Raw genomic sequence first — 27,995 nt, 5'->3', positions numbered from 1 at the left:
CTCCAGTCTCTAGTCTATCTCCTTTCTTATATAGTTAAATCTGGACCGCGAACAATGCTTCTTCCACTGGTTTCTTGCCGCTCTGCACGTTCCCGCTGTATTGTTAACAGAATTTAAACCCTAACCCTAATTAGATTTAGATTTCCCATAAATCTGAGATCTACAAGATTCCAAACCTGACTTCTAGCTTCTTTATTGCGTTCTTTTATTTGAATTCCTGTACCTGTGTTTCGTTTCGATCTGGAGAGGCTCCCTTGATTCGGTTTCCGAGATTTCAATTTGATTTTCGATGTCATGGCGTTGTTATTTTACACGTGTCCAAGTTTTTTATTCTTCCAATTGATACAGCGGTTTAGCGGTTAATGACAATTTCAAAAACTATTGGGATTGATTGGAATTTCGTGATGCTTGGTTTCAGAGTTTTGGGTTGTGTTGGGCATTGACTATATGTTTGCAAATGTGAATTCTTACGCAAGTTACCAGAGAACCAATTTGGATTCAATCACCATTGAATTTGGGTTTATTTCTTGGTATTGCTTCTACCCTGAATGCTGTCGTCTGGTTTTGCGCTTCTCATAGTTGTGAGTGTGGACTTTGCCAATGGGGAAGGGTGCAGTTTGTCTGGACATCTCAACAGAGGTGGTGGGTATTGGAAAAGAGAATGCGTCAAGAACTGAATTGAAGAGAGACCATCATTTTCTGATACATGACACAGTACCAGAAGCCTTTCCTAATAAGAAACAAGCAAAAGAAGCTTCAAATGAGGATATAAAATCTGAAGTTTCCAATCCTGTAATTTCTCCAAAAGATAATGCTTCCACTTGCCAGGATATCACTAGCCAACCAAATGAATTGACCGCAGGTAAGCAAGTGGGTGCTGGCGAGGTCACATCAACGTGTTCTGGACATTCGAGTCCGCTGGACACCCTGAGCGAGGGTGGAAAACATAGGAGTCAGATCGATCCTTCTCAATGCGACCTTACTCTTAATGGTACTTCTGATTCTGTCACTACAACTCATGTTGTATTGGAGATCCCCAAGCATGCTAGGTCATCTGGTATTAGGAAGATTACATTGAAGTTTAGCAAAAGAAAAGATGATTATGATACCCAGAACTTCACTTCAGTTGCTAATCGTCTAGGTAATGGGATAGGTCAAAAACATTTTTGTAGTAAAGAACGCGGGAAGAACTACTCTGCTTGGGTTGATTCAGGAACAGAAATTCTTGCAAGTGAAGATAGATATTTTTGTGCTCCCAATATGGAATTGAAGATGTTTAAGAAGGTTGCTCCCAGCAACTACCCCACAAATGTCAAAAAGTTGCTATCAACTGGTATACTTGATGGAGCTATGGTTAAGTATTTTTCTCCGGAGGTAAGTTTTTTCATTTTTATTTTTATTTTTTTTAATTAGTCCTCTCTGGTATGTTTTTAGTTTTGCAGAAACTGTTATTTGTTTTATTACATGTATCAGTCTTGAGTGTTTAATGGCTTGCCAGCGAGAGCTAGATGGAATTATATGTGGTGGTGGATACTTGTGTGGCTGTAGACTGTGTAATTTCTCAAAAGTAAGTTTTCCATAATTAATAAAAGTATTGCTTACTCTGGAGCTTTTATTCTGTAACTTCTATTACTGGGGTTGACTGAATGGTAAATATTAGCAGGTTCTTAGTGCCTATGAGTTTGAGCAACATGCTGGTGGTAAAACTAGACATCCAAACAATCACATATACTTGGAGAATGGGAAACCAATTTGCAGTATTATTCAAGAACTAAAAACTGCTCCGCTTAGTGTGTTGGATGAAGTTATGAAAGATGTTGCTGGTCCGTCCTTAAATGAGGAATTCTTCCAGGCTTGGAAAGGTGATATTTGATTTGTCCTTTTGTCTTTATTGGCTTGGAGGCGTTTTTGATGGTGCTAAGATGAATCAATCTGTTATGGAGAAAGAGTTGTGTGTTGTGATGTAATGTTTATTGTGGTTGCTTTTTTAGCCAACCCAAGAAAATGTGGGAGAAAAGGAATATCTTGGTTGTGTTTATGTCTTGCCTAATACAGATTTTTTGCCTATCGGACATAAGCTTATAATTATATGACGCTAGTGTTAAACAAACCAATGGAATAGTTGGAACTAAGGAACATTTGCAGCCCGATACTTGTGCTTTGTGATGTAATGTTTATCATTGTTGCTCCATGGCTGAAAAAGGACTTTCTTGGTTGTATTTATGTCTTTCCCAGTGCATAGATTTTCTGATTGTTTGACGTAAGCTTATAATTATGTGCAGCTAGTCTTCAACAAAGCAATGGAATAACTGGACCAGAGAGAACATGCTACAGCATGCTTCCTTGTTCACCTAGTTCGCTTGCAAGGTAATTATACAACATTTATAACTTCAAACATTTCCGTGTTAATGCCTGAAAGAAATCACTCTAAGTGGCTTATTAGCATTTATTATTTTTCTTATTTGATGTTCTCAAGGAAAATTTTGGATTGTCATTCTAAACGGTTTATAGCTGTCAGCTATTTTTTGTCTGAATGAGAAAGATAGGTGAAAATAGTCTTCCTAAAATCTGAGTACACACTGTTAATTATTAGTAAGTTAGGTTTAAAAGATAACTGTTGAATTCCACATCTGTTATAGAAAGGGGTAATGTGCCCCTTGTATGGGCCATAGGCACTCCTCCCCCTTGAGCTAGCTTTTGGGATGAGTTAGGTGTGGCTCAAATTTAACATGGTATCAGAGCCTCCCTCCCCATCTGATGTTTGGCCTCCTATAAATATGTCAAACACCAGTAAAATTCTGGGCATGAGGGGGTGTGTTGAATTCTACATCGATTGTAGAAAGGGGTAATGTGCCCCTTATATGGGCCATAGGCACTCTTCTCCCTTGAGCTATTTTTTGGAGTGAATTAGGTTTGGCCCAAATTTAACAATAACCTTATTCCCTTTTCTTTTCTTTGACACCTTTGCACATTGATCCGAGTTTTCTCTTATTTGAGCACTAATTGGAATGAGGACAAATCAAATTTGTGAACCTGCTGTTGTTAATGCATTAATCGTTTATGAGCTAGGTTTCAAAATCAACCTTATTGCATCTTTCTTGTTGCATTATACTTTGGTAGGAAGTTTTTAGAGGCAAGGTAAGAGTTTCTAAAGTAATGCTCTTATTTGGAGGAAGTTTTTTTAAGCGAAGTAAGGTTTTGGAGGTTTCAGAACTTCCAAAAACTTACTTGCTCAACCCACCAAATTAGTGGATGGGGGAGGTTTTGGTCCCTTATTCCATTACCTTGCTTTATTTTTGTTGACTTATTTGTTGATCCTAACTGATTCTAGGGATATGATTTGATTTGATTAGAATCCTTAATTATCTTTGTAATTATTATTTGATTATTTGCTTCCTGTTTAGATATAATTCTTTGTGTATAAATAGGCATATAGACCACTTGTAAAGATTAAGAGTGAAATACAAGAATTCTCTAAATTTTTTCAAAATTCTTCATGGTATCAGAGTTTTTTCCTGATTTTAGGGTTCAATTTTTTCCTCTTTAGGGTTTCAAAACCCAGATCTACCTTTTTTGGTACTAACCCATTTAGGAGTCTTTCCTCCTCTCACCGCCGGCACCAGGACTGTCGCCGGCCGATCGTCCAGCTCCAACGCCGGAAAAGCCTGCGCCGCGTCCCGGCGTGTGACCAATCGCCTGACGCTACTTCGCCGCTCCGATCACTCCGGCGACGATTTCGACCATCTTTCTGGCCTTCCCGTGCTGCTGCCCGGTCTTTTGGTGAATCAATTGGGCTCTCTTGTGTGTACAACCTTGGGTACCTTCTATTCTTTCACGGTTCATAAATCTTTACTATGGCAGAAGGTAAAAGGGTCTCGATTCCTGACTCTGATTACTTGTCCTCCTGTGCCACATCTAATTTTGTAAAGTCAGGTAATGCTTCCTCTCTTAATAATGTTCCATGGATTATCGATTTTGGTGCGAATAGACACATGACAGACTCTTCTAAAGGTTTTCTCAATTATTTTCCTTCTCTAACCAAAGATAGTGTCAGAATTGATGATGACTCTTTTACTCCCATATCCGGAACAGGTTCTATTATTTGCACATCCAACATTAAATTATCATCTATCCTTCATGTTCTCCACTTTTCTGTCAACCTTTTATCCGTCAGTGCTATCACCAATGCCATTAATTGTAAAATTGAATTCTTTCCTGATCATTGTGTTATTCAGGACTTCGCACAGGAAAGAGGATTAGCAATGGTAGGCTGCATGATGGCTTATATATGTTAGAGGGTGATCCAGGTTCTTCGATATCTCAAGCCTGTTTTGGAGAAAATAAGGATGTCAATCAGGAAATAATACAGTGGCACATACGGTTAGGGCATCCATTATTTTTTTCCTTAGAAAAATTTTATCCTAATTTTTTTGCTAGAACTCAGTTTGATTCTCTATTTTGTGATGCTTGTGAAATGCTAAACACACTAGAACATTCTATTATTTGAGTCATAATAAAAGTCAAATTCCTTTTACAACTATTCATTATGATATTTGGGGGCCTACTCAAACTGTCTTATTGTCTGGTAATCGATGGTTTGTCACCTTTATTGATTGTTGCACTCGAATGATTTGGGTATATTTGATTAAAACTAAAAGTGATGTCTTTTCTTGTTTTCAATCCTTTCATAAGATGGTTTGTACTTAATTTGATACTAAGGTGAAAATTTTGAGAACTAATAACGGAAGAGAATACATGGATAGTAGCTCTTCTGCTTATTTGGAGAGTAATGAGATAATACACCAGACTAGTTGTCCTTATACTAGTGCTCAAAATAGAGTTGCTGAGAGAAAAAATAGGCATCTATTGGAGATCGCTCGATCTCTTATGTTCACTATGAATCTACCCAAAGCATATTGGGGAGATGCAATCCTTGCATCTGCTTATCTTATCAATAGAATGCCTCTCAAGACCCTTGACTTTATGAGTCCTTTGGCGGTTCTACAAGAAAAAAATTCATACGTTGTTCCACCAAAAGTATTTAGGTGTGTTTGCTTTGTCCATACTAGGATGGCAGAGAAATTGGATCCCAAGGCTCTTAAATGTGTGTTTGTTGGGTATTCTCCAACACAGAAGGGATACAAGTGTTATCATCATCCCTCTAGGAAATACTTAATCAATATGTATGTTACCTTTCGAGAAACTGAACCCTACTTCAGTACCACCCATTCATCTCTTCAGGGGGAGAATAATGAGCAAGAAGAGGTGATCCCGAATTCTGTGATTCTGAATGATATGGTTCAACTAAAAATTTTGAGTTCTAGTAGACAGGGGAGATGTCCAATTAAGGAGAGAGAATTGGTCGTTTGGACAAACCAGATTTGAGAAGGTATTCGAGGAGAGACAAGGCAGAAGAAGCCATCATGCAGTCTACTCAGAGTCAAGAATCTTCTTCTGGTGAGTTACTCAGTCAAGAATCTTCTTCTAGTGAGTTACCCACAACTCTTGAATGCTCTAATGACTTAGATAAACCTATTGCACAAAGAAAAGGGGTCAGATATTGTACTAACTTTGTTTCTTATGAATCCTTGTCTCTTTCTTTTAGAGCCTTTGCTTTGTCTATTTCCTCCGTCTATTTCACAGGATTGGAAGAAAGCTCTTGCAGATCCTAAATGGAAGGAAGAAATGATTGAAGAGATGAAAGCATTGGCTAAAAATGAGACCTGGGAGCTTGTCACTCTCCCACCTGGGAAGAAACTCGTTGGCTGTAAATGGGTGTTCACAGTGAAACACAAACCTGATGGCACAATTGAACGATTTAAGGCCAGATTGGTTGCTAAAGGATTCACCCAAACCTATGTAGTGGATTACCAAGAGACATTTGCCCCATGTTGCAAAAATGAACTCAATCAGAGTTCTGTTATCCTGCGCAGCCAACTTAGTCTGGGATTTGCAACAATTTGATGTGAAGAATGCTTTCCTCCATGGAGATTTAGAGGAAGAAGTGTTCATGGAAATTCCTCCTAGGTTCGCTAATGAGAAGACACAAGGAAAGGTGTGCAGGTTAAAAAAAGTTTTGTATGGGCTAAAACAATCTCCCAGAGCTTGGTTTGACAAGTTCAACAGAGCCATGATGTCCTTTGGTTACCAACAAAGTAATGCTGATCACACTCTATTTATCAAACATCACAAGGGTAAGATCACCCTTCTTATGATTACATTTTGGATCTTTTGGAAGAAACTGGTATGATGGGGTGTAAACCAGCATAATCTCCCATTGAAATTAATCAGAAGTTGGAAGTAGGAACTGGTGAGTTTGTGGATATTGGAAGATACCAGAGATTGGTAGGAATGTTGATTTATCTCTCACATACTCGATCGAATATAGCCTATGCTGTTAGCTTAGTTAGCCAATTCGTGCATAACTCTTGCGAGACTCATATGCAGGCTGTACTTCGCATCTTAAGATACTTAAAGTCTGCGCCAGGGAAAGGGCTTCTTTACTCCAAACATGGTCACCTCTGAGTTGAAGTTTTTACAGATGCAAATTGGGCAGGATCTCTTGATGACAGGAGATCCACCTCTGGCTACTGTACAGTTGTGGGAGGGAACCTTGTCACCTGGAGGAGCAAAAAACAAAGTGTTGTTGCTCGGTCAAGTGCTGAAGCAGAATACAGAGCAATGGCTCAAGGTGTGTGTGAACTCTTATGGTTACAGAAGTTATTGGAGGAGTTTAGGTTGCTTGAGAGAGACAAAATAACTTTGTATTGTGACAATAAAGCTGCTATAAATATAACACAAAATCCGGTCCAACATAACCGGACAAAGTACATTGAAATTGATCGGCACTTCATTAAAGAAAAATTAACAGACGGTGTCTTGAGCCTAGTTCATGCGACTTCTACTGGGCAACTTGCGTATGTGTTTACTAAAGGACTCAACAACAAGATCTACCATAATCTGATTTGCAAGTTGGGTATGTGCGACATCTTTGCACCAACTTGAGGGGGGAGTGTTGACTTATTTGCTGATCCTAACTGATTCTAGGGATATGATTTGATTTGATTAGGATCCTTAATTATCTCTGTAATTATTATTTGATTATTTGCTTCCTATTTAGATATAATTTTTTGTGCATAAGTAGTCATATAGACCAATTGTAAAGATTAAGAGTGAAATACAAGAATTCTCTAAATTTTTCCAAAATTCTTCAATTTTACTTTGTGAAACCTCCCCTCATTCCATTGGAAAACACTGTTGGACTTAATAACTTTTTCCCTCTATAGTGAGTTCGGCAAATGGAAAAGAGTATATGAGAGTTACTAATACGGCGTAGGGTTGTGTTTGGTTGTTAGAATTGCTAAGGAAAGTAACTTGGGAATGTCAAATTCTTTTATTTGGTTGGGATGACAGCCTTTTTCCTAGGAAATTAAATTCTTAAGTTTGTGGGAACTTTACTTTCCCATCTCAAAAGGTTGGATAGTTACTCCTCTGTTGGTTAATATAGTTGAAAGTAATAAATTTATATTATTTTCCTAATATACTCTCAACTCATTTTTCAATTATTAATTTATCTTTAAAATTAAATTAATAAATTTTACTTTTTCCAATCCATATTAAATGAGAGTGTATTAAGAATCTAATTGAGATTACTATCTCAGAAAGGAAAGTGGCCTATGATTTAGGATGGATAAAAAAGAAAGACAAACCCATCTTTATGGGATGGAGGAGTGATATTTAACTAAAAATGGCCTCCTATATATCAGTATTTACAAAAAAAATAGCAAGTACATAATTCTTTTAAAAACCTCTAGAATTATTTTAGGTCTTATCATATAGGTGGTGAGTTGTTGAAATCAATATTTTTTTTTGGCTACTCTAATTCACATTGTTTTATCCTGGTTATGATGTAATTTTCTATGACAAAATTGTTTATAGTTGTAGATTATCAAATCAAATATATTTAAATTAGAAATAGCATACATGATCTACTTCACTTTATTTGTATTTTTTTCGTATATTAAACAAATGCATTCATTATAGATGAATTTGGAGAATCTCTTAGTGTATTTTTGCATTTCTCACTTAATCTTTACAAGTAATTTACATACCTATTTATACACTAAGGATTACAACTATAAAAAGAAAGAAAATAATTACATAATTACAAAAATAATTAAGGATTTTAATTTGTATCTAGAATCAGTAATGTAATCAAATCAAATCATATCACTAGAAATTAGTAAATAAGTCAACGCTTCCCCTCAAGCTGGTGTATAGATGTCGCATATGCCCAACTTGCAAATCATATTATGATAGGTCCTATTGTTAAGCCCTTTAGTAAACACATCTGCAAGCTGTCCAGCAAAAATCACATGAACTAGACTCAAGACGCCGTCCATTAATTTTTCTTTAATTAAGTGCCCATCAATCTCAATGTGATTCATTCGGCACATGCTGAACTGGATTTTGTGCTATACTGATGATGGCTTTATTGTCAGAATACAAAGTTATCTTATCCCTCTCGGGCAACCTCAGCTCCTCTAATAACTTTTGCAACTATAAAAGTTCACACACGCCTTGGACCATTACTTTATATTCTATTTCAGCACTTGATCGAGCAACAACTTGGAGCTTGCTTCTCCAAGTGACAAGGTACCCTTTCACAACTGTGAATTAGCCAGAGGTTGATCCCCTGTCATCAAGAGACCCCGTCTAATCTGTATTTGTAAAAGGTTCAACTCGGAGATAACCATATTTGGAGTAAATAAGCCATTTTCTCGGCACAGACTTTAGGTATCTCAAGATGTGAAAGACAGCCTGCATATGAGTCTCGTGAGGGTCCTACATGAATTGTCTGACTAAGCTAACAGCATAAACTATATTCGTCGAGTGTGTAAGAGATAAATCAACCGCCCTACTAATTTTTTGGTATCCTTCAATATCCACCGGCGCACTAGTTCTTGCTTGTATCTTGTGGTTACTTTCAATGGAAGATTTTGTTGGTTTACGATCCAACATACCAGTTTTCTACAAAAGATCCAAAGGTACTTTTTTTGGAGATAAAGATCTCTTTTTCTGATCTAGCCACTTCAATACCTAAGAAATATTGATAAGTGATTTTGCTCTTGTGATGGTTAATAAACATACACAATAAGAAGTGTGATTTTACCTTTGTGATGGTTAATAAACATGGTATGATCAGTATTGCTCTGTTGGTAATAAAAAGATATCATGGCTTTGCTAAACTTATCAAACCAACCTCTTCAAGAATGTTTTAGTCCATACAAAATCTTTTTTATTCTGCGCATCTTTTCTTATTGTTCTCCCCCCTGAAGAGGGGTGAGTGGTGATACTAACATAGGGTTTAGTTTTTCTCAAGGCAACATCCATGCTGAGAAAGTACTTCCTAAATGGGGGGTGATAACACCTGTATACTTTCTGTGTCGGAAAATATCCAGCAAACACACATTTAAGAGCTTTTGGATCCAACTTTCTTGCCGTCATACTATGGACAAAGCAAACACACCCAAATACTTTTGGTGGAACAACGTATGAATTCTTTTCTTGTAGAACCTCTAAAGGACATAAAGTTGAGAGTCTTGAGGGGCATTTGATTGATAAGATAAGCAGACAAAGGACTACATCTCTTCAATATGCTTTGGGTAGATTCATGGTGAACAAAAGAGATTGAGTTACCTCTAGTAGATGCTGATTTTTCCTTTTAGCAACTCTATTTTGTACACTAGTATAGGGACAACTGGTTTAGTGTACTATCCCCATTTGATTCTAAATAAGTAGAAAATTGACTATCCATATATTCTCTTCCATTATCAGTTCTTAAAATTTTCATTTTAGCATCAAATTGAGTACAAATCATCTTACGAAAAGATTGAAAACAAGAAAATACATCACTTTTAACTTTAATCAAATATATCCAAGTCATTCGAGTGTAATAATCAACAAAAGTGACAAACCATCGATTACTAGATAAAAAAATAGTTGGAATAGGCCTCCAAACATCAGAATAGATAGTCACAAAAGAAATTTAGCTTTTATTATGACTCAAAAGATTAGAGTTTCTAGTGTGCTTAGCATACTCACATGACTGCATCCTTAGTACAGTCTAGTCTGCCAGTACTGATAGTAGTCAAGCTCTTGCCACTAGCCACATAGCTCACAATAAAATTTGAAGGCAATCACTTCTTTGCGTTTAATGTAATGTATCTTATTCCGAATATCATAAATTTGGACATTATTCCCAATTTTGAAGTAAAAAACAATGCTTTCCATATCTTGCAGCAGTATCAAGCAACAATTAAGACTTAGAGATATAAGGTTGCATAGAGATAAGTAACCACGTCATAACAAGATAATTATTGAGTCCCATCGAGAAAAATTTGGATCACTCTCATCCATTTGCCTTTTATTATCAGTGATATAACCATGTAGTCCTCTAGTTTTGATAAACAATAAACAAGGTCTCGATCAAGCAAGATAATTTTTTCCATCAAGTTTTGCGGAACTAATTTGTAAGGAAGGGTTATCATTACTTGCAACATGGGCTTCTTTTCTGCTGCCATGGAAAATAAGAAAGAAACTATATGAAAAGAAATTTACTGTAAACACTAAAGAGACCTCTTATCCACACCGAACGGAGCCAAATACAGCAAAAAGGCACTGGAAAAACTGACGAGACACTGTTGACGTCAATTAGAAAGCAGAACAATGCCGAAAAGGGTTGCTACGTGTCGACAGAGGCGGTGCGTGTGATGCATGCGCCAGGATCTGGGTTGCCAGAGTGGATGATCGGCCATAGAGGAGGTTTTGACGGCTCTGAGGATGGTGCTGAGAGTGGAAGAAGGGTCTACTTGGGAGAGTACCAAAATGGGTGAGTTCTATTTTTGGGAGAAATTGCCAAAATTGGCAGAAATTGAGCACCAAATCAAGTTATACAATATGGATTACAACTACAAAGGAAGAAAATAATCAAATAATTACAAAAATAATTAAGAATCATAATTTATGTCTAGAATTAGTAATCAAATCAAATCATATTACTAGAAATCAGCAAATAAGTCAACAATTATACATTTCAAAGAAAATTTAAATTTATTCAAACGTGATAATGTTACATTCCTAGAATCATTTTGTTGAAAATCTACTCTCATAAGAAAATGATTCCAGATAGGAATATTGATTCCAACAACCAAACACGAGATGGAAAAGGCAACTTTTCTGGGTTCTCTTCTCCATATGGCCTTTCCAGATAGATCCATATTCTTTCCTTTTTGTGGATTGTCCTGTTGAATGAAAGGGTTAGGTTTTTCCCCTGAAAGTTTGAGTCTCACATGGTTGTGCGTCAGTTATATGTAATTTAGGTTTAAATTTAACCTTATCTCCATTCTCCTTTCTCTAAAGCTTTTCTATCTGGATCCAACCTTCTAGAGGTTGGGTGAAAATAATTTTCTTAGACAGAGTGCAAGTTGGTTTGCAATAGTTATAAGTAACCGACATTTAAATGGCTACCTAATCTTGCTATCTTTTGTTGAGGCCTTTCTAGATAAAAATATAGATAAAATGGTTGTTCTTGGTTACGCTAACAATGGCAATTTAGTTATCTCAGCATTTTTATTGAATTATATCTTAAATGTTAACTTAATAATTTCAATATTACAAAAAGGAAAATTATGATATTTGGTGGTTATTTTCATTATTGAATTTATTTTCATTTATGTTATTTTTTCTATTTGATTTCACTTCCAATATTTTCTGCAATTGCTAGTTGCTTGAACCTACTTAATTGATCCGTATGCTCTCTGATTTTTTTATAATTTGGAGTGAAAGTAAAATAATGATGAGTTTTGGTGAAATAAAAATGATGATTTATTGAAATGATTTTCATGAAGGTAAAAGTTGGTTTATGGCGTGATCTTTTTTTTTTCCTTTTTTTCACTTTGAAAATTTCTTTGGGTAAATATGATTTTTTAAACTTGCAGATACTCTAGTCAATCTTTAGAAGATAGTTTAGCATTGCTTCAAGCCCCTTTGTGTATGATAGCTCTGTTAGACAACAAAAATATATGGAGAGTTCAGAAGAGCAAAAACGTGCACCGAAGCTGTTCACTCGCTCTCTATTCTTTTCATTTAAGTTCTCATAGATACTGGATCTTTTATTGTGATCTAGTATAAATGAAATGTGGTAGAGCTACTAGCTAAAGGAAGGGGCCTCCTAATGGCCTAAAAGAATAATCATAATGAAAAAGGTGTATAGATTTGTTATAGGTTATAGGAGGTAAATATGTTAATATAGGAAGTAAATATTGATAGATGGATCAGTTGCTTAATCTTAGGGATTGTATAATTATAGGCTTGATTTTCTTTTCTGTTTAGATACCGTTTATCATGTATAAATATCATGTATAAATAGGTTGTAACCTCTACTGTGAAATACAACAAATATTATCTTTCTACATGATATCAGAGCTCTGTTCATTTGGGTTACCAATAAAGGGTAACGTTTGGAGACTTAGAGCTCTGTTCATTTGGATTACCAATAAAGGTAACATTTGAAGACTTAGGGCTCTGTTCATTTGAGTTACCCCTAAAGGGTAACATTTGGAAACTTAGGGCTCTGTTCATCGAGTATTGTTCACGGGAATTGTTCATCGGGTAGTGTTCACGAGTACCGTTCATCGGTTACTGTTCACGGGTACTATTCTTCTGATCCTTTGTTTGTTTTGATTGTTTTGGGTTGGTTGTCTTTATGGCTAAGTTAAAACTACCTTAACTGATGTGATTCTTGTGATGACTAAAATCATGGAACACAAATTAAATAGATCTAATTTTTTGGATTGGAGTAAGACTATTCGTATTTATTTACGAAGTACTGAAATGGATGATCATCTTACCAAGAATCCTCCAACTGATGAAACTCGTAGAGATTGGATGAGGGATGATGCTCGTTTATTTCTGTAGATTCGAAATTCTATTCATAGTGAGGTGATTAGTGTTATTAATCACTATGAATTTGTTAAAGAATCAATGGAGTATTTGGAATTTCTATATTCTGGCAAAGGAAATATTTTTTATATTTATGATGTGTGTAAAGCGTTTTACTGAGCTGAGAAAATGTGGTCTCCCGTTCTAGTGCTGAACCTGAATGTCGAGCCATGGCACAAGCCGTTTGTGAAGTCTTGTGGGTACATCAACTATTGGAAGAAGTTGGGTTCACAAATTCGGTGCCTGCTAAGTTGTGGTGTGATAATTAAGCAGCTATCCACGTTGCCTTCAATCCAGTATTTCACGAGAGGACTAAACACATCGAGATTGATTGTCATTTTGTTCGTGAAAAGATCCAACAAAAGATAATATCAACAGGATATATCCGAATTGGAGAACAATTAAGAGATATTTTCGCTAAAACTCTAAATGGGCTCGAGTTGATTATATATGTAACAAGTTGGGCATGATTAACATTTATGCTCCAACTTGAGGGGGAGTATTATAGGTTATAGGAGGTAAACATGTTAATATAGGAAGTAAATATTGATAGATGGGTCAATTGCTTAATCTTAGGGGTTGTATAATTATAGACTTGATTTTCCTTCCTGTTTAAATACCATTTATCATGTATAAATAGGTTGTAACCTCTACTGTGAAATACAATAAATATTATCTTTCTAAAAAATTCTTCTATTGTGCATTTGTGTTTACCTAGATTACAATCGTTTTACAGACCTGCATCACTTTTGCAACAAAAGAAGACAAATGGAGGAGGCACCAAGAGAAGGTTCTCCATTAATTTATTTATTTTTTAATTATTTCCTGGTCTATTCTCTTTTTATGCTATGGAATTTTCATTTGATGAAGTTTGTAACCTGGAACTTCATTCTATATGTTGAAAGGGATAACGATCTTCACCGCTTACTTTTCATGCCAAATGGTCTTCCAGATGGGGCTGAATTGGCTTATTTTGTCAAAGGACAAGTGAGCTGTTTGACATTTAAATGAAATGGTTTTTAAAATATTTTTTAATTAATCTCAATATATTGATGAATATAGTTGACAAATTTTAAATGATGTCTTTCCAGGAACTGTTGACTGGTTACAAGCAGGGAAATGGAGTAGTCTGCAGTTGCTGTGATAACGAGGTGATACCATTAAGCTGTATATTCACATTAGATTTAGAATTCTTCATCTGATTCTAGGAAGGCCTTTCTTTTAGTGGTCATTGTGCTGTCATTTCATTTGTGAATAGATTAGCCCATCTCAGTTTAATCATTAGACACAAATTCACATTAGATTTAGAAGTTTGTATATGTTGCTTGGAATCCTCTCTTATTCACTCATAATTATGTCGTTGTTTTATTGGTGGTTAGATTAGCCCATCTCAATTTGAAGCACATGCTGGAATGGCTGCCAGGCGTCAACCGTAAGCAAATCTCAAAAGTGGTTGGCATGTTGGAGTGAATTGGATTTTTTTTCCTAAAAATTTATAGCATCCTTTGCAGATACCGTCACATTTATACTTCTAACGGTTTGACGCTCCATGATATAGCTATTTCATTGGCTAATGGGCAAAGCATTACAACTGGTGTAAGTGATGATATGTGTGCAAAATGTGGTGAAGGAGGAGATTTAATCTTTTGTGAGAGTTGTCCTCAAGCTTTTCATCTAGGTAGATTCCTTGTGCTTTCTATCATCAAATTTTTTTCTGTTGATGGCTTGATGCTATGATTTTGCATATATTTCAGTTGCTTCCTAGCAGAACTCGTGCTTTTCCATTGTTCTCTTGGCATTTTTAGTATATATAATTTTCTCTATACGTTAGGTTTGCTTAAATTATTCATAGTTTTAAAAGCCTTCTCTCCCTATAGGTTGTTTGGGATAGGGACCTTGTCACCACCCAATCCCTATTTCTCTTTCTACTAGAGCATTTATTACTCATTGTGACCGTGATGCACATACTAGTTAATTATGCTCTCTAACCTTTCATTAGAGAAAATAGATTAAAAAGTTTTACCTTTATGAGCTTATGGATCGATAGAAGTCATTTTTAGTTCTTTTTGATTCGGTTGGATTTTTTTTTTGTGGCAGTGTGTTTGGATTTGCAGTGTGTTCCGGAAGGTGTTTGGCGATGTTCAAACTGTAATACATTTGCACATGGGGCGAATTTTGCAAGGCCAATTGTTATTCGATTGACTCGAGTAGTTAAACCTCCAGAATATGAAGTTGGTGGTTGTGTTTTTTGCAGGTTAGTTCCTCGAGAATTTCTAGTCTTTTATATTTTGCAAAATAGTTATAGGTATTTTGTGTATATAGCTTGTTACCGTCCGGGTCACGGATTGTTAAATAAAAATAAACCCCTTATACAGTAGGTAGAGGTTCATACAATCATAGAAATTCTAATTAAAAGAGAAAATTAATTATTTAGATAATAAATTATTAAGATAAAGTAAGATAATCAAAATCTAATGACAAACTAATTAGACAAGTTGAGATAATAGACATGAGACTAGTAATAACATATAATTTGTTTGTTATGGATTTGATCTATCCGTTATCCATAACATAGCTAAGAAAAAAGGATTTGATGTTAGCCTTTGTGGGAAAAAAAACTCAGTTTTCCTCCTTGTTTATGTGCAAAGGAATAAAATTCATAGCACAAGGGATTGCAATCCACAGTTAAAAACAGCGAATAATTTACACGAAAGAGAATCAACAAAATTTATGGCTTCTACTCAACACAGACTCACAAAAGCAGCAACTAATTTACATGATTGACAAAAGCAGAAAAGCTTCTTGTTCTATCTTATCTGAAACACCAAGAAATCAGCTCCCAACACATATTCACAACTGAGCATGCAAACATTCAGATCTTCTCAGTGCATTTAGAATGTAAAAGCAAAGTGATTGACTGATTTTGTCTCACTTTTACAGGAAAAAAAAATTTAATTAAAATCTTCCCTTGAGGGCATCTATGGTTTGGATTTCTACTCTAATAAAGTTATGTGCATATGTGTCCTCAATAGCATTTCATGAAAAATTAGATCTACCTTTCTCTGTGGTCTGTTGACAATAGTGAAATATAAAATTTCACGCAAAGGCAACCCATATCAGATCTCATTCATGCTGCCTTGTTTCTCTACTCATTCCAAGCACCATATATATCTATTTATATGTATATATATTGAATCCAAGAACATTGGAAGTATCTCTTATCTTCTAATATTGTGTTTTGTATAAAAGGTATATCAAAGATATTTGCTTGCTATAAACAACATTGAATCTCTTTCTGAGACAACAAATAGAAACAAATTTGGCTATTTTAGGGGAATTTATGACACTAAAACTTCATGTTGAAAAAGAATAAATATACTAATGCTCCAAAACTTATGGAAGAAATGTTTGTGTTCCTTGTCCCTATATTACTCTCTCATCTTTTCATCCTTTGAAATCCATCTACCATGACCCTTGTCATGGTTCATTTGCAACACTCCTAAAATGCAAATATAATTTCTGTAACATTAAACCTTCCAAATTGGGATGGCAAAGTCGAGTACTTTTAGGCACTTGATTTGACTGGACCCTATTGAGAAGGATTTGAGTAGTATATGACAAGGTCTCATCGTGGTCGGTTGTAGGTTAGGAATTAATACCCATGGTAGGTTCGGTTAGTTTGAGCTTATATGTTGGATACCCACCTGTTTATGGAAATGATTATTGAATATAAAAAATATATTTTTATGATGATTTTGTAAACTTTTATAAATTCTATTTTTAAAGAAATATACTTTAAAATTTAATGAATATAAAAAATATATTTTTATGATGATTTTGTAAACTTTTATAAATTCTATTTTTAAAGAAATAGAATTTAAATATTTTATAGAAGTATTAAATTTTAAAGTATAAATTATTAATGAAGAATATTTTTACATAGATTATTAATTATTATATATGAAATGAAACGGGTTTGGTATTATTTGAGCAATAATATGGGGTTTAGAACGTATTCTAATCGGGTTTGTGATGGGTTTAAAGATTGAAATTGCTAATTGAGTTTGGATAAGGTGATATTTCCTGATTCTCTACCTGTTGCCATTCCTGCTTTCTAACTTCTCACCTAAGAGAGCCATGCTACCCAAAGAATCATGCTCAAATTGAGTGAATTTGATTTTAGCAAAAGATAATTTTGCTTGTGTATCTTAGGTTTCCTTCATTCATGTTATTGTTTGAAATACCCATTTGGTTAAAAAAGTAATAACTTTTGTCTGTCATAAGACCCTTGCATGCTCATGTTACTACGGAAGAAAAAACTGCAAGTGAATTTTCTTGAATCATAAAGGTCCATACATCAAAGTTAAACTATGTTTTATTCATCATTTTTATATGTCAACTCAACTATACCCAACTTTCTCTCAAGTTAGTTATATGTGGATGTTTTTGCTTGTTGTTCCTACCGCATATGAGGATATTTCTTTTCACTATTGTATGTTTATTGTGTAGCATGTTGTTAGAATTATATGATTCTTATGGTATGATTCTCTAGCCTACCAATGCAATTCTATTAAACAAATGAAAGGTATCTTGAATTAAGGCTGTTTCAGTGAACCAGTTGCGAATCAGGTGAATTGATATGACTGATTTAGTTGATGCTTTCCTTATTGAGTGTATACGTTGAAAGACTCCCTAAGCCCTCACTTAGGTGATTTGAACTATAATTAAGAATAGAAAAATAGTGCCAAAAAGGAATGGATAATGTTGCTAAGGTTAATTATGTCTTTTATTGGATCAATTATTGCTCTTCAGTGACATGGTTCAATGGAAAATAAATCAATGAAAAAAGAAAAACGACAATGACAAGGGACGAGTTTGGGAGAGAATTAAAAAAAATGTTAATAACAGTATCAGCTTCTTTTTTTGTTCACAAGAAGCTTAAATTTTTATGTTTTCATGATATGGATTCCCGATTCTGAATAAGTGTCTGATAATAGGATTTGCTTTTGTTTTATGGTACCAAAATTATTTTTTTGAGTTGAGGTTTCTCTATTTTTGTTTGTCTAATCTAATTTAGTTAATAATGGACTCTTTGTTCAAGTGATGTACTTGTCATATTTTGTGTCTTGCTTATCTTGGTTTTTTGTTATGTTTACAAGGCGTCATGATTTTAGCACAAATACCTTTGATGACCGAACAGTTATCCTTTGTGACCAAGTATGTATTATCCTTCTATTTTTAGCATCTCCACTGGCTTCCCCCCCTTTTTCGAAAAAAAGGTGCTTACTTTTTATTGGTTACCTTACTTTGTGTTCCATTTCAGTGTGAGAGGGAGTTCCATGTTGGTTGCTTGCGGGAAAGTGGACTATGTGATCTAAAAGTACACCTATAATTTTGCCATATTTAGTGTTTATGAGGCTGCGAAGGAACTTGCTAATTTTTTTCCTTTTTTTGGCAACTCTCTCCACAGGCCCTCCCCAAGAATAATTGGTTCTGTTCTAATGACTGCAATAGGATCTACATGGCTCTAAGGAGTTCTGTTTCTAGTGGAATACAGATGATTCCTCCTTCACAGTTGAATATCATAACTAAAAAGCATGCTGAGAAAGGAGTATCTATTCATGGACCAGCATACGAGGATGTTCAATGGCGAATTTTAATGGGAAAAAGCCGTGACAGAGAAGATCTTTCATTGTTGTCTGCAGCTGCTGCAATTTTCCGGGTATGTTGCTGATATCCTGTTTGATTTCTCACTTCCTTTCTCTCCCCTAAAACCTCAACTATGATTAGTAATTGTTTTCATTTACCTACTATATGGTTCATTTGCTTGCCAAGAGTTGTACAGTGTACATTTAATTCACTATACAACTATATATGAAAATTTTAAGGTTTTTTCCTCCCCAACCAAAGGGAGAATTTAACCTCTGAATCTGAAGCATAGATACAACTGTATTCATTTCATTTGGATCATATGAGTGGTGAAAAGGAGGTTAAGGGCTATTTGTTGTTTATTTTGTCACTTGGAAATTGGATGGTCATTGGAAACTAATATGGACTTTGTCTTCATTTACCACTTTTTTACTTCCAATTTATTACAGAAATTTTGTATACCTTTTTCTAGAGAATTATTTTTACCTAATTATGTGCTGTGTTCTTTTGGCAGGAGTGTTTCGATCCCATTGTTGCAAAAACTGGTCGTGATCTGATTCCTGTTATGGTCTATGGGTAACTTGCCCTTTCTTTTTTGCTTTATCTCTTATGTTAAGACATTTTTCTGCTTGAATTTTGTTGCTACAAAAATTATTTTCATTACACTGTTGTACTTGGTTAAAGCAGCCATCATCTGAGGTTTCTCTTTCTCAGCTTAGTCCCGAATCCTTGATATGCATGATATACTTTATGGGGATACATTTCTTTCAAGTCTTTCCTCAATAGTACATTTGATAAGGCTGAGGGCTCAAAAACAAGAAATTTTAAGGTATATTTCAGGAGAAGGAAGAAACAGAGTGCACACAATTGATAGTCATACAGCTGGCAGATTTTGGGAATAATGGGTAAGGACAAGTGGCAGGAATTAGTTAATTGGGAAGATTCCCCTCCAGTTTTTAAGGAGGAGTTGGGCAGAGAATCAGGCATCTTTTCTCAGTACATTTTTCTCTACTCTAGAGAGGGCAGAAGGTCTTCCTTTTGCAGGGGAGAGTGTCTTACTCTTGGAGCTGTTTACAGCCATTTTTTCTTTTCTTTATTTTGTATGGTAAGGGCAGTCTAAGAGTGAGTCATCATCTTCCTTCTCGAGAAACTTGATTTGTATTTGCGTTTGAGAAGTTATTCAACCAATTAATATAAATGGTCTCTCTTTCTCTCTTGTGTCTCCTTGATAAAACTCTCACTCTTTACTCTATCAACATTGGACACAATGCCAATTTTCAGGATGTCCCTGGACCTTGTGAGGAGACATTTTCTTAGCGACTTGTCTTATTTAGTAGAATGAGTGTTACTAGAAAATTGCATGAAGAATAATCAGGAATCTATTCCAAATATCTTTGTTAGTTTTCTGTCCCCTACCCTCTATTCTCTACTCTCCATAGCCTCTCCCTCTCTTTGTCTCAAATTCCTCTCTTTTATTTTTAGTTTTCTCACCACTTCTTTGTCCCCATACACCCAAGTCAGGCACACATGAGCTTGCTTGTTTAGAGAGATGGGTGAAAATGGGGGCTTGAAAAATGTAGGAAAAGATAGTAGTTTCTTTCATTTTTGTTGGTCGTATGGAGTGAAGTAATCACAAAAAACGGATCCCCTCTTTCCTTTATGGCACTCAAATTGGGGAAAAAAAAAAAAATGTATATATATATAGAGAGAGAGAGAACATCGAAACAGGAATAACATGTGACATGGAGAAAAAAAATTGTCTTTCTCTTCTTTGAAGTCTTTCCTCATAGCAATGGATGTAATATAAGTATTTGCAGGATGTCCCTTCCTCCCTGGACATTGTGAGGAAACATTTTTGCATGACGACTTGATTCAGTTAGTATTACTAGGAAATCACATGAAGAATGTAGAAATATAATATTTGATGTTGTATTTCATAATAAAGATTACAATCTATTTATATATAAAAGACGGTATCTAAACAGGAAAGAAAATCAAGTCTATAATTATACAATCCCTAAGATTAAGGGACTAACCCATCTATCAATATTTACTTCCTATATTAATATATTTACTTCCTATAATCTATAACACTCCCCCTCAAGTTGGAGCATAAATGTTAATCATGCCCAACTTGTTACATATATAATCAACTCGTCCCATACAACTTAACAGACACCGAATTTGTAAACCCAACTTCTTCCAATAATTGACGTACCCACAAAACTTCACAAACAGTTTTTGCCATGACTCGACATTTAGATTCAGCACTAGAACAGTAGACCACATTTTCTCAGCTTGGTAAAACGCCTTACTGTGAATATAATTTCGAATCCGTGAACATTACTCGTGAACAGTACCCTATGAACGGTACTCGTGAACAGTACCCGAGGAACGGTACTCGTGAACAGTACCCCCGATGAACAGTACTCGTGAACAGTACCCCGATGAATCCAAGTGTTACCCTTTATGGATAACCCAAATGAACATAAACCTAAATCTCCAAATGTTACCCTTTATGAGTAACCCAAATGAATAGAGCCCTAAGCCTCCAAATGTTACCCTTTATGAGTAACCCAAATGAATAGAGCTCTACGTGAGTAACCCAAATGAACAGAACCCTAAGTTTCTAAATATTACCCTTTGTGAATAACTTAAATGAACAGAGCCCTAAGCCTCCAAATGTTACTCTTTATGAGTAACCCAAATGAACAGATCCAAATGTTACTCTTTATAAGTAACCCAAATGAACAGATCCAAATGTTACTCTTTATGAGTAACTCAAATGAACAGATCCAAATGTTATTCTTTATGAGTAACCCAAATGAACAGAGTGCCACGTCTCCAAATGTTATCCTTTATGAGTAACCCAAATGAATAGAGCCCTAAGTCTCCAAATGTTACCCTTTATGAGTAACCCAAATGATAGAGCCCTAAGTCTCCAAATGAGTAACCCAAATGAACAGAACCCTAAGTCTCCAAATGTTACTCTTTTATAGGTAACCCAAATAAATAGAGCCCTAAGTCTCCAAAAGTTACTCCAAAAGTTACTCTTTATGGGTAACCCAAATGAATAATATCAAAAAGACGCATTCACCCAACACCCAAACGGCAAACGAACCACACATCTGACAAGAGAGCTGCAATGCGACTTTGACATCCTCTCTAGGTGAACGGTGAGAGACAAATATTATCCTAGATGAATAATATCAAAAAGACGCATTCACCCAACACCCAAACGGCAAACGAATCACACATCTGACAAGGGAGCTGCAATGCAACTTTGACATCCTCTCTAGGTGAACGGTGAGAGACAAATATTATCCTAGATGGATAACACAAAAGAACAGTAGTCCTGAGTCTCCAAAAATTTAAAACTTGACGAGAGAGAAAATAAATCTCCACAAACCTGGCTCTGATACCATGTAGAAATATAATATTTGATGTTGTATTTCATAATAAAGATTACAATCTATTTATATATAAAAGACGGTATCTAAACAGGAAAGAAAATCAAGTCTATAATTATACAATCCCTAAGATTAAGGGACTAACCCATCTATCAATATTTACTTCCTATATTAATATATTTACTTCCTATAATCTATAACAAAGAATAATAGCGGAAGTCTTCTCCAGATATCTTTGTTACTTATCTCTTCTTCCCTGCCTTCTCTTGTCTCCTCTCCCTCTCTTCTTTGTCCCAGATTCCTCTTGTTTTCTCACAATTTCTGTCACCAAGCACCCAAGTTAGGCCTCATGAGTTTGGGTCCTAACAAATGCTTGCTTATTTAGAGAGATTAGTGAAAAGGGGGTTGAAAAATAAGGAAAGATTACTGATTTCTTCCACTTTGGTTGGTTGGATGAGATAAGGAACAATGAAAAAGACACTATATTTCCTTCCTGGCACTCAAATTGGAAGGAAAGAAAAAATAGAACATCAAACCAGGAATAAATTGTGGATCTTTTATCCACATTGGGAAAAAATTGACTTTGCATTCCTCTCTCATGTAAGTAGAAGGAAAAGTAGCTTTACATCTTCTATTTATTTTCTTTGGCTTTTCCTTCTTTTCTTTCTGATTAGTATAATAGTACAAGGGTTGAAAATTGTTTAAGTTGTCTTTGATTTGTGTAATTTCTAATTGCTTTCAACTCTTAGGGTCTTGTTATTTACAAGTCATAATTTTCTGTTATAATTATTTATCTTTGAATTTTTTACAGGAGAAATATTTCTGGACAAGAATTTGGGGGGATGTACTGTGTGCTCTTACTTGTAAGGTATGTTGCTTTCTGTTAATTGCTTCTTTTATTTGAGCTTTTGACTTATTTTTCTTCTTCTCCCTTCTCGCTTTTTCATTTATTTGATTAATTTGTTTGGGATATGTGCAACATTTAATCATTGCATGTTTCATGCTTCCACAGGGACATTGTTGTATCAGCTGGTCTTCTTAGGATATTTGGTAGGGAAGTTGCTGAGCTTCCTCTAGTTGCGACAAGTAGAGAACACCAAGGAAAGGTGAGTACTTACTTTTTAATTTCCCCTATTCATGCTTCTTCCTGTGTTTCTTGACTTGCTAATGGATAACCTTGAGAATTCTTTATTCCAGGGATATTTCCAAGCACTATTCTCATGCATTGAGAGGTTATTGTGCTCTCTGAATGTGGTAAACCTGGTGCTACCAGCAGCAGAGGAAGCTGAGTCAATCTGGACAGGAAGATTTGGCTTCAGAAAGTTGAGTGAAGGACAAGTAAGTTTCTAAACGTGCATGAAACTGAGTAAATCATGAGCTTGTATGCTTTGGCTGCAATAATGAACTACATGCACATGAAATGGGATGGCTTCTTGCTTTAATTTAATGTTGGATTTTTTTTTTTTTACTTTTTGTTGAAGAACATCATTAAAATTATTCATAGGTAGGCCAACTCCTAGTTAATAAACAAGAGGTCCAAATGAGATGGATGGCTTTCATATTATTGAATGAGAATGTTGTAAGATATTTCAAATTGAATAATTTGCTGAGATATGATTATGATTTGCTAGCTGTTGACATTTTGTAATTATACTGATTTCATAATTATAGGGATATGTTTGTAGCTGTACATGATTTAGGAGATTTGTCCATTCCTAGAAATTAGGAAAAGATATTTCTTTCTTATTTTCTTCTGTGTAAATCCTATAAATACCTACTTTGTAAATCAGTTTTAAAGTATAACAGAATCATACAACTCTGATTCTATTTCATTATTGAGTGCAGCAAGATTAAAATTAGATGTTGACTGCTCTAATGTACAAAAGGAGACTAAAAAATCTGTTTAGAAGCAGATTTAGATTTACGAGATTCACAGAACACCAAATCAGTCAGAGACTGATAGGGATAGGAATGGGTAAGCTTCAGAGTATGGAGAAACTTCTAGAATTGAGTGAGCTGGAATATTCTTCTTAGAGAGAATTTGAAAGGAAGATACATGAAAAGGGGCCAGCTGAAAAGAGTATAAATAAAGGATGAAATGGGGGGCAAGGAGGTTTGGTTTTGAGTACAAATTTCTCTGTTAGGGGCAGACTTCCTGCACGGGACATTGATCCTAGGGTTCTTGTGAGCCATTTTAATTTTCTTGTTGGTTCCTTTTATTGTTCTTATTTTTGGGTGGGAATTGTAAATCTGTGAAAGGGTTGCATTGTTATAGTTGTATCCATTATCAATCGGTACAAGTTCTCAATATTATTTCAGATCCTCTCCATTGTTCTTTCTATTTTCAAGTCTTTTTTGTTCCTAACTCTATCAATTGGTCCGACCTGTTGGATCTTAAAGGCCGGTCCACAATGGAAAATAAAATAGAGAAGGTAGAGAAGAGATTAGGAAAGATAGAGAGGAACATGACAGCCTTTCAAGAAAACCTAAATATCTACTATTGTGAGCTTAAAGAAAAATTTAATAGGATTGAGCATTTACTCTTCTATTATGGAAGAAGGCATCAAATGGAAATAGTGAAGCTTTTCAATATCTTCGTCTACATCAAATCATTGGTGAGTTTGTGACTATTCATAAAGAAACAGGATACCCGAATGCACATTTGGGGACTACCCAGCAGTTGGAAACTATTACAGGGTATATCGATGATGAGGTTCCCCGGTCAGTGCCCGTATCAGTTCCTTCATATCCTATTTACAAGGATTATCTATTAAATGAGTTGCAAGTAGAAGTCGAGGTGAGGATGGGTTCTCACAAGGCCCTTGATTCCTTTCGGAGGAAGCGGCAACACGAATTTTAGATAGAAGGCTCTAGATTCATGCAAAAAGCGACCTATTTTTGTGTTATTTTTCTGGGTATATGTTGGAGAAGATTCAACGGGCCTAATATTTGGTCCTCTAAAGTTATTACACCACCAGGTCAGGCCTCCAGAGAAATGTATCAGCCCAAATAATTTTGAAAGCCCACATCCCAAGCCATCAGATCTAAGCCCAGCAAAGTTGAGAAACATGGAGACACGGCCATTGTCTTCTCCAATGATGCATACATTTTTCTCCCTTCTCGATTTCTCCAAACCTGTTCATATTTCCAGCAAATTTTTTCCTCTTAATTTCAACTCAATGGAGCTGTAATTAATTTTTAGATTTTGAGATTTTTCAATCAAGAGAACTACAAGAAAGGGATCTATTACGATAAATCCATCCATCTACAGTGTTGAATCTCACAACCGTTGTGGAAAGGGTAATGTGCCCTTATACAGGTCCACAGACACTTATACAGGTCCACAGACACTCCTCCCCCTTGAGTTAGCTTTTGGAATGAGTTAGACCTGTTCCAAATTTAACATGATATCAGAGTTTTCTCATCAGAGTTTTCTCCTCTGATGTTAGGTCTCCTATAAAAATGGTGCAAATGTCATGCACCAGTAAAAATTCTGGGAACATGGTATCGGAGTTTTCCCATCTAATGTGCCCTTAGGCCTGATCCAAATTTAACATGATATCAGAGTTTGAAAACTCTGATGTTAGATCTCCTGTAAAGTAAAAATTCTGGAAATATGGTATCAGAGTTTTCCCATCTAATGTGCCCTTAGATCTGATCCAAATTTAACATATACTATGGCTGGAAAGCTTTCAGCGAGGAGAGTGGTAATTTTCCCTGTCGCAAAACTCGGTTCCACATTTTCTGATTCAGATTTAAGATGCATTACAATGTGCTACATTTTATATCAACTCACAGCTTATGGCCATTTTTCAGGTTTTGAAGGTTAAGTAGTCCCTATCTACTTATTTTCTCTTGCATAAATTTAGTATTGCTTTTGAAAGAAATGTGGAGGTAGTTTCTATCCTGCACTCAAAAGCGCAGGATTTAATTTTTAGAAATATTTGGGTAAAAGTTCTAGAAGAGGTGTTGATTAATTGGTTGAAAATTCCATCTTCAAAAGGGAGAAAGCGTTCACACTGATTCAAAACATAAATTATATTGCAAAGATGAATTTCTGCATGGAGTTGCATTTTTACCACAGAAGCTGCAGATTTATATTTTCACTTCAACAGTGGAATCGAGAAAATTTTTAGGGATTGATGCCAATGCTGGGGAGTTAATGATATGGCAATTGCTCTTCTAAACAAGCAATTATGCATCATCTTATTGATAGGAAAGATTAAATATTATTCTGTGCAAATTCATAATGCTAGAGCAAGGGTGGATAAGGTGAAAATAGAGCTTAAGGATCTGCCCTCTCAAACCTTTTATGCCTTTTACATATTAATGGCATTGTTAGAGAATTTCTTGCTTAAATGAATTCTTTTGTATTTATCATGCAGTCTTGAGGACAAAGACTATTTTTAAGGGGTGGTATTAATAGGGATAGGAATGGGTAAGCTTTAGAGTGTGGAGAAACTTCTAGAATTGAGTGAACTGGAATATTCTTCTGTTAGAAAGAATTTCGGAAAAAGATACATGGAAAGGGGCCAGCCGAAAAAGAGTATAAATAAGGGATGAAATGAGGGAGTAAGGAGGTCTGGTTTTGAGTACAAATTTCTATGTTACAGAGGGGCAGGCTTCCTGCACGGAACATTGATCCTAGGGTTTCTTGTGAGCCATTTTAATTTGCTTGTTGGTTCCTTTTATTGTTCTTATTTCTGGGTGGGAATTGTAAATCTGTGAAAGGGTTGCATTGTTATTGTATTGTTTTCCATTATCAATCAGTACAAGTTCTCAATACTATTTTAGATCCTCTCCATTGTTCTTTCTATTTTCAAGTCTTCTTTATTTCTAACTCTATCAAGACTCGGCTGCTTATTATATTCCAACAGAAGGGATAAGCATGGAACCTATAAATATTAGCACAAATCCATAATTTCACACAAAATCACACATGGACATAGATGTTTATGTGTTGGCAAGTTGCCTATGTGGATACACAGCTGCCTGCTTTTCCACTGTTAGGAGGAGAATATTACAAGCCCTATCTATAGAGTTGAAATGTCTTTTAACTGTCAATTAACTGTATCTTCTGCTAGATCCTAGTTCGCAAGGTGTTGGACTTGTACTCGTATTTAAAGTTTGAGATTTGAGTCCGTCCACATCTTAATAGTTGGGATTTTGGGCATCCATCGCCGGAGTTCATAACTATTTCCATGTGGAAGCCCGTTCGCTTTACATGAGTCCTTCAGTGAACATCATTCTTTTTTTTCCAAACAAATATGAGACAAGCAATACGTTGGACATTATTGAATTGATCATTTTTTTCTTCATATTTGCCCGCTGGATATTGCATTTTTGTCCACTTTAGTAGTGTAGACCATCTGCAAGCTGTTGACCGCTTTATTCTGGCAATCTGGCCCGGGAGCGTCTTTGTCCAATAAGTAAAGCAAATGGAATTTCCTTATTATGTTTTGTTACATAGGGCTCATTTTAGCAAATAATGTATTAGAAGCTTGTTGGCATCTTGTTGTGGTTAGGAGTCCTTGAATGAGCACTGATAAGAATGAAATTTTTTTTGCTCAGCTATCAAAGTATACAAGAGAGTTGCAGTTAACAATATTCAAGGGCACATCAATGCTGGAGAAGGAGGTCCCCAAGATAATCGAGTAGCAGCTTCAACTCCCTGGAATTATAGAATACAAAAAGAAAAATGTTAGGACTTAAATAGGTTTTAGTTTTTTCTGGCAGTTTCTCCATTTCTGTAATATGCTCTGCTGTTTTTGTTTTGTGGGTGGCAGGCAGCCCCGTCTTATTGAGGATTGTTTTCTTTGTACTAACTAGAGTAGAAAGGTAGAAGAAGAAGAAGAAGAAGAGGGGAGAAATGATTTTGAAAATAATCAGAGCATGCTGACCTTTTATAATGCAGGCTTCATGAAGTCCAAATAT

The 27,995-nt window shown here is 35.4% G+C and overlaps 1 protein-coding gene across 5 annotated transcripts; it reads left to right on the top strand.

Moving 5' to 3' along the window:
* LOC110607443 (increased DNA methylation 1) lies at positions 1–27,994 on the top strand. Of its 5 annotated transcripts, none has more exons than XM_021746549.2 (18): positions 1–1,374; positions 1,499–1,567; positions 1,661–1,862; positions 2,283–2,367; positions 13,721–13,792; positions 13,908–13,989; positions 14,094–14,153; positions 14,382–14,434; positions 14,514–14,680; positions 15,100–15,256; positions 18,162–18,219; positions 18,326–18,382; positions 18,473–18,724; positions 19,166–19,227; positions 22,873–22,929; positions 23,074–23,167; positions 23,259–23,399; positions 27,633–27,994. In XM_021746549.2, the coding sequence occupies exons 1-18, from the start codon at positions 601–603 to the stop codon at positions 27,717–27,719; spliced, it is 2,529 nt and encodes an 842-aa protein (XP_021602241.1). In that variant the 5' UTR covers positions 1–600; the 3' UTR covers positions 27,720–27,994. The 5 variants fall into 5 exon arrangements, with proteins under 5 accessions (XP_021602241.1, XP_021602242.1, XP_021602243.1 ...); XM_021746550.2 differs by having other exon boundaries at positions 2–1,374; positions 1,664–1,862; XM_021746551.2 differs by having other exon boundaries at positions 2–1,374; positions 13,739–13,792.
* The last annotated feature ends 1 nt before the right edge of the window (position 27,995 follows it).

The sequence above is a fragment of the Manihot esculenta genome, chromosome 8, assembly GCF_001659605.2.
Source record: "Manihot esculenta cultivar AM560-2 chromosome 8, M.esculenta_v8, whole genome shotgun sequence".
NCBI classification, from domain to species: Eukaryota; Viridiplantae; Streptophyta; class Magnoliopsida; order Malpighiales; family Euphorbiaceae; genus Manihot; species Manihot esculenta.
The sequence above is the reverse complement of the archived record's forward strand: the minus strand, read 5'-3'. Positions and strand labels throughout refer to the sequence as shown.